Raw genomic sequence first — 15,507 nt, forward strand, 5'->3', positions numbered from 1 at the left:
CCACGTGCAACCTATCTTCGTATACTGCACAGTGCTCAGCTTAAGAGCCATTTAAAACGTGTTGAATGAATGGTTTAATTAATATCTGCTACGTAGAGAAATCACTAGAAAAAGTTTAAATGTTTTAAGTTACGTACTAATTTTTACGTGGAAGATTCCTGCTGGAAATGACTGAAAAGAGTACTTGAGAGGCAATTTTCTCGGCTCTCTTAACACCATTGTTTCATTAATTTGTGGGCGATAGAAAAAATACCACACTAGTTTATGTTTGTTGTATTTTTATTGCAACAGTAATACATATTCACTGTAGAAACTTTATATTATCATAAATAATCAAAAGGAAGAAATGAAAACCTCCCATAATCATAACTCAGAAATAACCACAGTTAATGGTTTTAAAGGAGTTTTTAGAGCTTTAAGTAAATACGGCAAATCTGCCCTTCAGAAAGACAACTATTCTGTGCTCCTCTGTAAGTGTGAAGATACTCTTCATTTATGCCAACACTGTATATAATCACCAATTCTAATCCTGGAAAAATGGGTAGGGACAAAGTCATTCCTTTAGAAATTAATTGCTTTGAATACTAATTTAATGGAACGTTTTTTCATGTGTTTATTGACCATTTGTTATTTCCTCTGTAAATGTCCTTTTCACACTTTTGCCTATTTTTCTACTGGGATATTTATCTGTCTCCATTTATAAAATTATTTTCAAGAGCTGGATGTGTATTAATAAACATTTTCCCCAGTCAGGTGTTTGTCTTTTACCATATTTCCTTTCAGGGTCACCGATCCCTAGGAAGTAAGTCTAATAAACTAGGTGAATGTCAGATCTATGATCACCTCTTCCTCTCATTTCTAAGCTGAGTCAGTGTGAGGAGCTAGAATGTCTTCCAGGAATGGAAGCAAACATAACCACCACCAGTGGAATATTATTTTCTCTGTGAGGAGAATTATTTTCAGAAACGATGGCAAAAATAGCCTTTAAAAAATGTAAGTGTCCTTACTTTTGATGATTACTAAAAAATTAGAACGGATATGCCAACTTTCTGTTTACCCTTAAGAATATTATATGTAGTACTGGTGTAAAAAGGAAAGAATGGGGAGTGCATGCTAGCAATGACAAGTCATATTTGGTAATTATAGTTAACAGTACCGTCTGTTCAGCCACTATTGATGCATTGAAGTATTTCCATGGGATATGTATGGGAGTCATGTATGGCTGTGCCCTGCCAATTCAATAGAGAATGAACACTCTTATAGTTTGGTAACTAAGAAGTTAGCTGGGGGCAATGCTGAAATTCTTTCTTCTTGGAAAATGGAAACTATGAAGGAGGAGAAAAGTGAAAGAAACTACAAAATGAAAAGGCAAAGTAACATGGCTGGGAGTACAGAGGTACAGAAGAAAGAAAAAGGAAAATAAATAGCTGTGTTAACCCAGGAGATTGAGAAGTGAGGCTCAGAAAAAAAAAAGTACATTCTTTAAATTTATTATGGGACAGTTATCAAAATAGGATGCAATATTCCTTTTACATCGTTTAAATTTACAAATATGGAACAGTTTTTTTAATGTACGAAAAGGAATTTATTCCTCTTACGGTATAAAAATAGTTAACAGTTAACTGTATCTTCCATGGTGGGTAAATGTTGAAAGCAGTTTGCTTTTGAAATCTTTTTAATTTTTTAAAGTCTCACATGCACACAGCTAAACCGGGCGCTAGAAGCCCTGCAAGCTGTTTGCCAGAATTCAAAGTCCTGTCAGATCTGCTCTTATTTTCAGATGTGCATTCACCAGCAGTAGCTTCAGAAGTGTGTGGAAAAACTGATCATTTATAATTGTATTTGCGTTGTATAAATAAAAGGTGCTCAATTTGGGCTGTTTCTATTTGAAGTCACTTCAAAATTCAATGAAAAGAACTGACTCAAAGGGCCAAACCCTAGGGCTATCATAGTTTCTAATTATGAAACCAGCCCAAATTTGAAACCTTTCCTGAAAGAAAAACCAGGAATATTTATTGACCTAGGATTGATGGTGCAGAGTGAGCCACAGATAATAAAATTTTTATTTTGAACCATTTCTCACTTTCTTCCAAACTCTTGTTTAGTTCAATGCTGTGAGTAAGGAAAGGAGCAATTTGAGATTGAAGCAAAACTATAACAGTAAAATCGTAAGGATTATAAAATTACTAAAAAGCTTGCAAAAATAACACTAAAATACAGTTGATTTACTTGTACTAAAACACAGATTAGAGGCAAAATTTCATGCTTTCTCTTAAGTAGTTTTAAAGCCTTACTTTAAATACTACCAATTAAATGTAAAAAGGGAATATGATAAACTATCAGAGAAATAAAGCCTGGATGCTCTTATTTCAAGTCACTAGCAAATGAAAGGTAAAGTACAATTGCTTAGAAGAAAAAAAAAAGGTTCAAATAGGGGTAGCACTTTTCTAAACATTAGAGAATGATCACCAAAAGTCTGATGAAGTTTTGTGAATCACTGTTTTTTCAAATGGTCATTCAAGCAGCATGACTCATGTGATACTCTCCCTCCTTGGCCTCTTTCCACAGTCAACCAAAAATTAGTGATGAAAATCACATGAGGAGGAAATGCATCAAGAAGTTTCAAATTCTGATGCATAAACATGGTTCGCATCACTAGGGATACAAGACTAAAACTGCAGGTATTTTGATTACAATGAAAGGCAGGTTTAAAAACCACTAGTTGACTTCAATAGCTTCACTTAAATGAAGTGGAAATGAGCTATCTCCTAAACTTTTTCTTAACATTTTTAATTTTTGCCAGCTTAATTTTATTTATTACCTGATCTGTGAGCCCTGACATGTGAAGCATATTTTTCTGGTTTAAGGTAACTTTTAAGCTTACTGATTTTCACTATTATGGATCAATAACATAATTTATAATATTTCCCCAACTATGGCAATACTGAACTAAAGAACATTAAACCAATTTATCCATTTTCTAATGCCTGATTATTTTTCTGAATTCTATAATGGTTTTGTTTTTCTTTCAAATATATGTATACGTATATATGTGCATATATATGGATATATGTCCAAATATATACCCACACACAATATGTATATAGGCCTACAAACCTACATATATACCCCATTATGTGTGTGTGTGCGTATGTGTATACTCGCACGCGCGCACACCCGCGCGCACGCACACACATTTACCTGCAGAAAAATGTTACCTTTACATGTTCAAAGGGATCCCAAAGAGTTCAAAACCCAGGATTCATGGCACCAACCCATGGAAAGACATGATACTTAAAATCACAAAATAGTTTTATGTCCTCTGAGACAAATGATGCCACACTAACCTGTGCACATGAACATTAGAAGGCGGGAAGGATCTCTTGATTAACTTTACATAAACTCCTGACATAAAAGTGAAAAATGAAACACAAATGAGATCTTTTTATAGCCCAACTGTTAAAAAGCCAATTATCTACCTGTGAACGTATGCCACATACAATACTTTGAAGACACTTCATAATCAAAGTGAGACACTCTAGCACCTGCATCCAACAGTCATTCTATCTGTGAAACTGCTAATAAAACATAAACCTGAAAGGCATTATTCCTAGTTCGGAGGCAACATTGTTGTAATTAAGGAAAAACCTGTGCACGAGTTGGCGGAGTCCTATCTTGCGGAGTCCTCCGTCCTCGTCGAGTGGGAGGGTCACACTGGGAGAGACTAATAAGGGCAGAGATGCGTCCCCCTTCCCCACTCGCAGGGAGCTCGCTCGGGCCACTCCTCGGCGGTGCGGCAGCCCGGGCCGGACTCCACTGCGCCTCTGAGGGGCTCAAACGCGCTTTCAAGGTAAGCTGCGCAGCTTTGCCACCGGCCGTTTACACTTGATCTCTCGCACACATGCCGGGTCTATGTCATCTGCTCGTGTTTCTGGTCATTTGCGTGCATCTGCTTTGACCAGAAAACGTAAAAACTGTGCTGCACATGTCGATGTGTTTTGGTAGCGGAATAATGCACACCTGCAGTTACGCATTCCCATAGGTAGCTCCATGATGGGACCAAGAGCGTTTGGCACGATGCGGCCACTTTAAAACGCTACACAGAATGTAGTTCGTGTTCAGAGGCTCACGTAATGCAGGCTTTACGCCTTCTACTTGAGTTCTAGGTGGCTTTTCTGGCTGCGTGTATTCGTAAAGGACAGCTATGAGCACTGCTGATGCGGGTGAGAACACACTCAGAAGAAAAAAATATATCCATGGGTTAAATGCACAGAACAGATAAACTCGATAAAAATGCATGCCGCTAGGTCATATTTTGGGGGCTACGTGTAGAGACGTTACCGACTGGAAGCGAGGAGACAGTTAAGGGGTATAAACTGGAAGACCGAGGTTCCGGCGCCTAGCTCTCGGGTCGGGGGTTCCTTATGCCGACCTGCGGGTATTTCTCCCAAGTGCAGCTTCGCAGGACTGCGCCGGCGGGGATCCCGGCGCTTGGGTCTCCCCCAGCCCCCGCCGGGGTCGCGGCGTCCGCCGTTGCTCCTTAATGACTCTGCAGCACGCGCAGCGCGGCCCGACCGAGCGCTGCCGCCGTCCGCGCCGTCCCTGCAGCCGCCGTCGTCGCCTCGGCCGCCGCGGGAACGTCCCGCTCCGGCGCGCGGAGAACGCGGGCCCCCGCCTCCGCCGCCTCGGCCGCGAGATCCAGCCGCCGCCGCCCTAAGCGCGCCGGCGCCGACGCCGCCGCGGCCGTGAGAAGGGAGGCGGCGCCGCGCAGCCAGCGAGGGCACTGCGGGGTCCCGAAGAAGTTTGTTGGCGCGGAACCAAGCGCGCGGCGGTCGCCGGGCACGCGGGCTCCTTCTGAGCAGGCGGGCGCGTAAGCGGAACCTGCCCCGCGGAGGGCGAGGGAGGGAGGCAGCCGGCGAGCCGGCGGTGGGCCGGCCAGGTTGCAGGAGGCTCCGGAGCGCAGAGAGGTTGGGAGACAGGCAGGCACCGGAACTCTTTGCCGGCCTCAGGGCACCGTGGGCTGGGGATCCAAGAGAGGGGAACCCAGAACCCTGAGAACGCGGAGAGTTTTAATTGAACCATCCAATAAATTGCAACAATGAGTGATCCTGAGCCCTAGCTTGAGATTGGGGAGTGCAAGGGGAAAGGAAACATTTGTGCTGCCTCCTTCCATTCACAATTCCAAGAAGGTTTGGTCCCATCTTCTGCTGGGCTCAGAGAAGTCTGAGGAGAAACAAGGTGGGGTGTGTGTGTGTGTGTGTGTGTGTGTGCAGGCATGGTTGGGACCTTCAGGAGGAATTCCAACATCTCTCCTTACCCCGACCCCCAACAAAAAGCGAAAGAGCAATAGTACTTACTATTCTCAGTCCAAACCAAGCGGTACTGTCATTTTTAACGAGGGTTTTTTTTTTTTTAAAGGAAAAAAAAAAACACCTCAAACCACAAACAACTTATCAAATGTGTGGTTTCCAGCATCTCTTTGCTGATGCGTGAGGAAAGAGCTATAGGACTCTGAGATTTTTGATATGCACCTGCAAAGGAGGAATTGAGATGTTTAAATGTTCAGGTGGTGCAAAATGTACCTAAAATTTCTTCCTGAGGAAGGTTGACAGGATTCTTTGAGTGGGAATATCTCTTCAGGGTGGAAAGGAGGAAGGGGGTTTCCAGGAGTAGAACAATTCATTCTTTCCCTAGGGGAAGAAAATGGAGGAGCTATCTGGCATGTGCTTCCATGAGGTTCTGTTCAGTCTGATCTCTTAAACTTGCTGGCCAGACATCTAAGTGGGGTTTCCTGGGAAAGAGGGAGAAGATGTAGTGATAGAGCAGGGGAATGAGCCTGAACATGATATGAAAAGGTCAGGGAAAAACCAAAAAGGTGAAAGAAAACCAAATGTGATCATTATCACAGTTAGGACATTATCTCTGTATCGGAATCATTGGAAACCATCTAAAACAGACAGAAGCCCATGGTATTCTCCAGAAATAGAAAATTTCCATCTCCTTTATGATCCTTCTGTTTAATCTCTCCTGCTGAAATTATAGTTCATTTTCCCCCAGCAGGCAGTAAAGCCTAGTGGGTATACAGAGTGGATGGTTTTAGGTGCAAGAAAATATATGGAACTAGAAACCATAGTTGTACACGGAGGTGGATGGAGGGGTTGGGGTGATGGTGTAACTGGGTGATGGGCATTAAGGAGGGCACATAATGTGATGCTCACTGGGTGTTATATGCAACTGATGAATTATTGACTCTACATCTGAAACTAATAATGTACTATATGTTGGCTAGTTGAATTTAAATAAAAACAGAACAAAAAAAGAAACCATATTCATATGGCTAATTGACATCATAAATATGAATTCAAGTGAAAAATGAAAAATTAGCAGGAATACAAACTAGCAGGGCTAGAGAGATGCTAATATATAACCAGAAAAGGATGCTGGAAAAAATGGAATGAATGGGACTGGCGTTGGGTTATTCAAGGCAAGCTGCATTAAGGTCATATATTTTAAAGAGGCAGAGAATAAAGAGGCTTAGCAGAAGAGCAAGAGAGAGGGCATTCCAGCCAGAAGGAATGGCATGTGTGCAGGCTTAGAGGTGGGGGTGAGAAGTCATGTGCCTGGTAAGACAGAGAATCCAAGCTGGATGAAACCGGAGATGAGGAGAGCAGATAGCACTTGCCAAGGAGAGATCGGAAAGGAGAAACTGAGAGGCAAGGGACTCTTTGGGGTGTTATTTTGTAGGCCTTTTGTGAGCCGATCAGGTGAGGAAGTCTGGAAATTGTTAGATGGCAGGTGCGAAAGTAGGAATAATGGGCCTTACCCATGATATCCCTTGATATCTGGGAAGCCCACGGGGTCTTGACACCTCTCTTTGGGAGGAATAAAAAATAATCATGAGATTGTAAGATTATTAGATCATGAAGTTAGTAGGGCCCTTCAAATGGGAAAATTAGAAAACCTTGATACGTAAGGAAAATATATACATCTATGTTAATTTAAAATTTTAAGTGGCATTGGATCACTGATATAGATGTATCTGTGGAAATGGAGCTAGAGAATTGAAATCCGAAAAAAAATGTAGGGCGCTCATAATGATGGATGTTGAGAATGGTACCAAGAAAAGTTGACAGAGACGGTAGGTCAGAGAAGTGAATCAATAAAACAAGTGGTTGAGGGTGAAGAGAATCAGTTAAGCACATTCAAAGAGAACTTGAGTTTGGACACTTTCTGGGAAATAGGCACTAGTTTTGACATGGCAGGAGAAATAACATAGAAGTTTGGGAAAGTGTGTTAGAGTTGATCACTTTTAGGGAATTATAAACATTAAGAACCAGGGAATATATTTTCTGTGATGGAAGAAAAACTCAGTAGTATTATCTTTTGTGCATTCATTAAATAACTGAAATTATGTTCACTGAACCTTCTTTTAGCAATAATTCTCCAATAATATCTTCTATAAATGTTAAATACATAGTGGATATATTACTTAACAGTTTGAGCCTCCATTTGTTTAATTTTGAAAATGTGTTACCTTAGACTATATTCATTCTACAAATTGATCAAGCAGGCACCTACTAAATGCTTAAACATTATTTAATGTTTGAACAGAACACAAATGATAAGATACTTTTTTTCCTACAAGATATTCCAGATAGAGACAGAATGCATGCAGGTTATTAAAATGCAGTGTAGACCGCGCTGAAGCAGAGGTGGGTTCTGAGCTTGGTTGGATTGCAAGGCAGTGAGTAAATGAGCTCTGTGATGGATCTTATAGACTTCATAGAGGACATGGCATTTAAACCACATGTGGAAGACAGAGTAGATGATCACCAACTGGAAAGAGAAATGGAAGGACATCCCAGCAGCCAAAACCACATGAGCTGAATCCTGGCACTTTTGGGGAATTATGAAGAGTTTGATGGTGTAAAGTTCATTTGGAAGGAGTTAGCAGGCCATGAGACTGGTCAGATGAGTTGAGGACCCTGCTGTGAGAGAGCCTTGAGAGCTTCCCTTAGAAATGGCCAATGAAAAATCACCAGGAAACGTTAATAAAGCAGAGCACTTAAGTGATTCACTGTTACAGAATTCTTGAGCAGTAGGGAGATACAATCAAGCAGAACCAAACTGAAGGAAAGGAACATAGTTAGGAGTCTGCTGCACTTTGACAGATCAGAAATGGTAAGGAGGCGAGGTAAATTATTTTTTGTAAGGATGAAGAAGTTGGTATAGATTCAAAGAAAAGTTCTAAAAGTAGATTTGATAGGGGCACCTGGGTGGCTCAGAGGGTTAAGCCTCTGCCTTCAGCTCAGGTCATGATCTCAGGGTCCTGGGATCAAGTCCCGCATTGGGCTCTCTGCTCAGCGGGGAGCCTGCTTCCTCCTCTCTCTCTGCCTGCCTCTCTGCCTACTTGTGATCTCTATCAAATAAATAAAATTTTTAAAAAAGTAGATTTGATAGACTTGAAAGAAGCTTGATTTGGGAGGGATAAAGAATGAATTGATAAAGTTTTTAAAATTTCTAACTTGAGTTCTTAGGTTAAAGATGATGCCTATAATTAAAATGTAAACGTCAAGAGCTTTCTCCAGATTATAATGAAGGCAGACACCTTGCCTAAGCTTCAACAGACTTCTGCCAACTAACTTCAATTTCAATGATAAAATTATGAAATCATGCTAGATCTGATTCTGAACTCTTGGGAATTTTTGTCCTATTATTGGCTTAGAATTTAGCTCTATAGGCATGGCCTTTCAGCTGGTTTTCTCGAATAGTTTATAGACTCTGCTGTAGCTTCACTAAAGATAGATTCTAAAGATTGGTAAAAGAACAGATGTGTAACACCTGTTGTTTTTGCTTATTTACAAGATGTGTGAGGCCAGATTTTCTTGGAGTTATGTATAGGCGTATTGGAGGGGAGTCAAGAGGTTTAAGATCTGACCCCCTACCCAGCCACACAGCATTTCTCTTTATAATGAATATTCTGGAAACATGGGTTCTGTTAGTCATTTGACAAATCAAATTGACTTTTCTCAAAGTTGAAATGTGGTGTTGCTCATTTAATGTTCTATGCAAAGCAAATTAGAGGACTCTTCCTATTTTTTTCTTTCACCTCTTTCATTTTCTTTCCCATGTTATTTTCCATTTCTGTCTTAACTCTAATGTTCTGACCTTTTACCTAATACCAAATTTCAAAGATGCAGAGTGAGCCTTATAAAATGTTAGTGGCCATAACAGTAAAACAATTCACTTACCAGAGGCAGATTTGGTTTGGTTTGGTTTACTCAAAAGCTTGTGCTAAGAAGTCCCTGACCATCCTATCTAGCAAGCCTGGTGTTTCATCATTCTACTTACTCTGCGTTTCTTTACTTCCTAGTGTCTATCTTGCAAAGATAACATATGCATTTGTTAGTTTTTGTTCTCCCTGACCAGAGTGTTGTCTCCTCCCATGGCCCATAGTGGGAAGCTCATTGTACAGATGGAATGAAAGATTAAGGTTTTCCACTGTTCCTTTCTTCCTTCCTTTTTTTTTTTTTTTTTAAAGTTTTATTTATTGAAAGAGAGAGAGAGAGAGCATGAGAGGGGAGAAGATCAGAGGGAGAAGCAAACTCCCCGTGGAGCTGGGCGCCCGACACAGGACTCAATTCCCGAACTCAGGGATCATGACCTGAACTAAAGGCAGTTGCTTGACCAACTGAGCCACCCAGGCACCCATTTTTCCACTGTTCCTTTCTGTCCTTTTTGTGTTCTCTGTACATAAATCTAGATTACTAAGGAATTTTTTAAAGATCCATGTCTTAATTAAAATATTTTGGTAGTTGCCTTATGGGTTTTCAAGAGCTGAATAAGGGAAACTTAAGGGATAGTGACTTTCCTTTTTAAATTACCTTACCCCAACCAGTATCCAATACTGTTCCAGTTGGCCAGGATGGTGAGAATAATGGGTTAGAGGTAGAGTCATAGACAGACCTTCAGGCAACCTTTATCTCTTTGTTGTCATGGCAATGAGAAATCAGTTCCAGACATGGCTATCTCCAGGATTTTAGAGCGTTCATAGGCTCCAGCACTGTTGTCTGCTTGAGACTGCCAGTACTGGGCACGTTCACAGTTATGACTTTGGTCCTTTGTAGTGCTGGGAAGGAACTGCCTGGGTCTGGCTAGCATCTTGATAGAGAATAGCTGAAAATTTAAAGGAACTATAACGGGGTATGATAGTATATCCCACATCCTGATGGTGTAACACTGCTTCTTAGTCAAGAAAAACTGGACTTAGGTCTCAGTCTCTGGAATCTTCTCTATGAGCCTTGATATTTTGTATCTGTAGAATGGGGACTTGATTCTTGTCTTCTATAGCACCCTTAGGCCCAGGCAAAAGGTCCCTTGCTCTGGGCCTTACATTTTGGAAGGTCTTTGTATGGCCTTACTCTGGATGTGCTTCTTCTCTCAGGGTTAGGAATCCACATAGTTAGGGGACCTGCCCACCCAAAGCCCAAGCTGCTAGATGAGGCTCTGGGCAGATCCTGAAATTCCCTGGCCAAATGACCCTTAGTCCTCTTACAGGACCTGGCAGACCTCTTCCTTGGGTTCATCTTCCCAGAACAGTCTAAGTTACTGGTAGGAACACTCCTAGGCCCCAGTGGATATCAAGGAGTGACTGCTTGCAGCTGTTGCGGACAGAGCTTAGATTTACTGGTATGTTCCCATGCGTGTGGGTGAGGCTCCTCATGGTACAGACCAAACCAGGAATGGGAAAAAATGAGAGAAGAGCTTTGGTCCAGCCGAGAGACTAGTTCATCCTTTGCAGCCTGCTCTGTTCAGTTCTCAACTTGACTTAGGCTTCCGGGTCTTTGTGAAGGTATACTTGTCAAGATAAAAGGAAAAAACACGTTTTTCTTAGTTTTATTAGCATTATTTTAAACTTTCATATATTTAAACATATGGTATATGGATCTCGTGCTCTATACCCTGTTCGTGTTATGGGTGGACATGCTTGTCTCTCAATAAATACCACATATAAAAGAAATTCTGTTAAGAAAATGAGAACATGTGTAAAGTACTCCCCACGTCCTTCTTAAAATGTACCATGAGCCATCTTTGTCAAAAAAAAAAAAAAAAAAGAATGAGGTGAGGACTTCAGTAGCCTCAGCAACCACATGTATTATTCTGAGGTTCTTCATTGGTCAGTCCACTGGGAAAGCATTGAAGGTCTGTGTTAATATTTAAATCTTACCTGGGAAGAACAACACATTAAATTGTGACAATGTTAGCTTGAATTTCTCAAACTGTCTTGCTGGTCACCTAGCTGGGATCAGAGCGGACAAAATAGAAAATTGACAAGTTTTGATGATGAAGGAGGTTGTGGATAAAGCCCAGAATTGAGAATTCCTGGAGGGCATTGGAGGTGGGTCCAGAGCAGCAAGCAGCAGTCTGAAAACAGTGGGTTCTAAGGATAGCGAGAAGGATCTGGAGGAGAGGTCCAGAAAGACCCCAACAGAAGTTTTTCCCAGCCCTGCAACTTCTTGAAGCAGGGGTTAAAGATCTGGAAAAGGTATTAAAACAAAACAAAATAAAACAAACAACAAAAAAACGTGTACAGGGATTTACTTTAAAACCTTTACCAAGTTTACCTGTCCCTTTACCAAACCTTTACCAGATGTTCATAGTGGGAAAAAAATGTTCAGAGTGAAGTACATCTGTACTTAATCCACTAGTCAACACCTGAGGTAATAGCTTGCGCAAAAGCCCTGAGTGTGGAAAGAGCATGGGAATTTGAGGAATAGGTAATCAGTGAAGAGAACAGTAAAATGGGGCAGGAGATAAGGAAGGGGCTAGTTTAGTCAGGGCCTCGAGGTCCTAGAAAGGCTTTCGGATTACGTTTGAATTACAATGGGAAACTATTAAAGGGTAAAAGCAGGGAAGTGCCTTGATTCACCTTTTATTTTAAGAAAAGCTCTCTAGGGCACCTGGGTGGGTCAGTTGGTTAAGCATCTGCTTTCTGCTCAGGTCATGAAGCCAGGATCCTGGGATGGAGCCCCACATTGGGCTCCTTGCTCAGTGGGGAGTCTGCTTTACCCTCTGCCCCTCCACCACCACTCATGCACTTGCATGCACGTGCTCTATCTCTCTCAAAAATAAATAAATAAAACTTTTTTGGTTTTGTTTTGTTTTGGTAAAGAAGAAAAGAAAAGAAAAAAAGAAAAGCTCTTTAGTGTGATGTACTGAGTGAATTTGGTCAGGAGCCCAGGAGCCCGGTCAAGAAGCTATTGAGGAGTCTAGACCAGGATAAACAGAACTAGGATTGCAGCAGAGGAGTGGAGGGCCCTGGATGGATTGGAGATGGGTTTGGGGTAACATTGATAGGATTTGCTGGCTGGATGTGAGAGATGGTGATGAGGAAGACAGAAACATCAGTGTGATGCTGAGTTCCTGGTTTGAGCATTTGGATGGGTGCTAATTGAGACTGGGAGGAGCATGACAGGAATAAGTTGTGGTTGGCAATCAGGCATTTAGTTTGGACATAATAAGTTACAGGTGTCTGTGCAACATCTAAGAGGGACTTTGGAATAGGCAGCTGGCTATACAGTATAATGTTCAGAGAAGACTGGACTGGGCATACAAATGTCAGGATTATCTGACATACCATTTAAAGCAAAGAGAATGGTGAGATCACCTAAGGAGACGTTCATTGTAAAGAGTTGGGCAAGGAACGCTCATAGATCCCAGGATTAAGAAATCAGGTAGAAACAAGATTTGAGAAGGGATTTAGAAGGAAATTCCAGGGGCACCTGGGTGGCTCAGTGGGTTAAAGCCTCTGCCTTTGACTCAGGTCATGATCCCAGGGTCCTGGAATCAAGCCCCGCATTGGGCTCTCTGCTCATCCGGGAGCCTGCTTCCCTTCCTCTCTCACTGTCTGCCTCTTTGCCTACTTGTGATCTCTGTCTGTCAAATGAATGAATGAAGAATGAATGAGTGAATGAATGAATGAAAATCCCAGAGAGTGTGAGCACAGGAAATCCAGTGAGAGTGAGGTTTTCAAGAAGTAGGGAGTGGTCACTTTTGGAAATACCACCAAAAGTTGAATTAGATGGGGAGAAAAAAGAATTCCTCTTTCAAGTTCTTGCTGAACTTGGTGAGATTCTTTTCAATGGAGGGTAGAATAACTAGGAAGTTTAGTCAACTCTCCATAACATCTTCTTCAAACATTTTGCATAAGTGAGATTGATGCTAAGTGCTATCAATCTCTAAGTGGCTCAAGGTACCAGTTGGGAGACCTCAAGATTGAGTTGATATGCTTATGGTTGCATAGCTTTATGGTTGTATAGCTCTCTGATGCTTTGTTGTTATAACAGGGGCCAAAGCTTCAGTGAACATAAAGTTCTAGGATGCTTTGGCACTTCCTCATTGTCCAAATATCAGTGTCAACCTCAGGCTGAGGAGATGACTGTAACTAAATTTTTACGTATTATTATTTGTGAATACATAGAGCAGACAATTATAATAGGTAATTTTTATGAATACTTAATATGTTCAAGGACATTTACTATACTTTTCCCAGGTGTTAAATAATTTTCTCTAGTGTTATTATCAGTTTTCAGGTAAATAAATGAAGGCGTAGTGAAATTATGTAACTCATTCCTAAGTGACAAAGTCCAGACATGAAGCTATGATTTCAACCACTATACTACACTGCTAACTCATCAATTCTTAATAAGAGTTGCTTTGGAGAAATGTCTCTTCAGGTCCTCTGCCCATTTTTAAACTCCATTTTTTGTTTTCTTGGTGTTGAACTGTTTGTTTTCTTTATATATTTTGGATATTAACTCCTTATCAGATATATCATTTCAAATTTTCTCCCATTCTGCAGGTTGCCTTTTTGTTTTGTCGATGGTTTCCTCTTCTGTGTGAAAATTTTGTTGACAGTTTTCATCTCTGTTCAAGAGAGCCTTGCCTGTAAATTTCCTTTCCTATAATATCATTGTCAAAAAAAAATCATTGTCGAATATAGTAATTTTGCTGACTTAATGATTTATCCTCTTTGACAATTCTCTGAAAATTTTTTTTTGAAAGTTCAGTGATACCGCTTAAATATCTAGCAAAATTTTCTGATTTAAGATTATTATATTATTTGTACCTTAAGATTATTTGTATGGTAATTTTTTATTGAATATTTAATGATTATAGTAGTGTAAAACTTACTCTTTTTTTCTTATCTAGGTTTTAGTAATTGAAATCCTGTTAAGTAACAAAAATTTCTAGAAGATAAAAAATTGCTCCTTGAAACTACGAACAAAGTATCTCTTCAAAAATTAGATTAATATTTGTGAGTTCATTTATTTGAAATAAAATTAATTACCTTAATAGTTACTAACTGATTTGAAATAATAGGATAAGTTTACAAGTCATGTAAGGATTAGGACTATATCTAGATGAAAGAGTTCAAAAGAAATAAGACATAAAGCCAGATGTTTGATATTTAGAACCACACATACGATTTTAGTATTGCAGTTGCTACTTCCAGCTATTCATCCAGAAATATTTAAAATCTTGAATTAATTTTAAAATGCTGATCTTAGGGTATTTGGCACATGCAGAATACCAAAGATGATGGCTTTAGTTTTTTTTCTAGAGTGTGTACTGACAGCATTTAGACATTGGTGTGATAGATTCTTTTATATTTGACTTTTGAGTAAACTTCGAATGATAGCAAATAAATGATTTCATATTATTTGCATATTTAGAAGTCTTAGAATAGCTATTCTAATAATACCACAATTGTTAAATACACTATAGGAACCATTATATTTTTACTTGCAATTTATTTCCATGTTAGTTATTTCACTATAAAAATTAATTTAAATAATATTTAAGTTTTCCGTTATAGGGATTCCATTTACTAAATTTTTTATTGTAATACCTATAAAGTAGTAGTCTATATTTAGAAAAGCAAATGATTATGGAGGGTAACACGTTTATGTTAAATATGGTGCCAGTGGTGGGCTCCGTTTAGATAGGCATGGCATTTATCCATTTTCTCTTTGAACAGAAGGAAGGATTGCTTTTCACATGTCTAGTAATACCTCTAGTAGCAGTGATTATTCAACCCAGTAACAACATAGTTAAGTTTATAGAAAATATAGTATCAGTTAAGACAAAATATGCAACACTAATATTCAGAAGAGAAAATAGAATTGTGAGTAATAAGATTATATTTTAAAATATAAATCATTGCATGTGACACCAAAAGAACAGGTGAGAAGATAAATAGGTAAATTGGATGACATAAAAATAAAAAAAACTGCTTTGCAGCAAAGGACACAATCAAGAGAGTGAAGAGGTAACCCACAACATGGAAGAAAATATTTGCAAATCATGTCTGAAAAGGGGCAAATGTCCAGAATATGTAAAGAACTCCTACAGTTCAACAGAAAACCAGATTAAAAATAGGGGAAATGATTCAAATAAATACTTCTCCCAATAAGATATGTAAGTGGTGGGGCACCTGGTGGCTCA

The 15,507-nt window shown here is 39.9% G+C and overlaps 1 protein-coding gene across 4 annotated transcripts in view; it reads left to right on the forward strand.

Moving 5' to 3' along the window:
* Positions 1-272: 272 nt before the first annotated feature.
* The window catches only part of COL19A1 (collagen type XIX alpha 1 chain), a 332,336-nt gene continuing 317,101 nt past the window's right edge, over positions 273-15,507 (forward strand). For 3 of the 4 annotated variants that reach the window (XM_082731306.1, XM_082731307.1, XM_082731309.1), the window contains exon 1: positions 273-3,850. In XM_082731306.1, the coding sequence (XP_082587432.1) occupies positions 3,740-3,850 (111 nt within the window). In that variant the 5' untranslated portion in view covers positions 273-3,739. Of the gene's footprint in view, positions 4,224-15,507 lie in introns of all 4 variants that reach the window. The other variant, XM_082731308.1, reaches the window with a different exon arrangement.

This window comes from Mustela nivalis (genome assembly GCF_964662115.1).
Source record: "Mustela nivalis genome assembly, chromosome: 5".
In the NCBI taxonomy this organism is placed as follows: Eukaryota; Metazoa; Chordata; class Mammalia; order Carnivora; family Mustelidae; genus Mustela; species Mustela nivalis.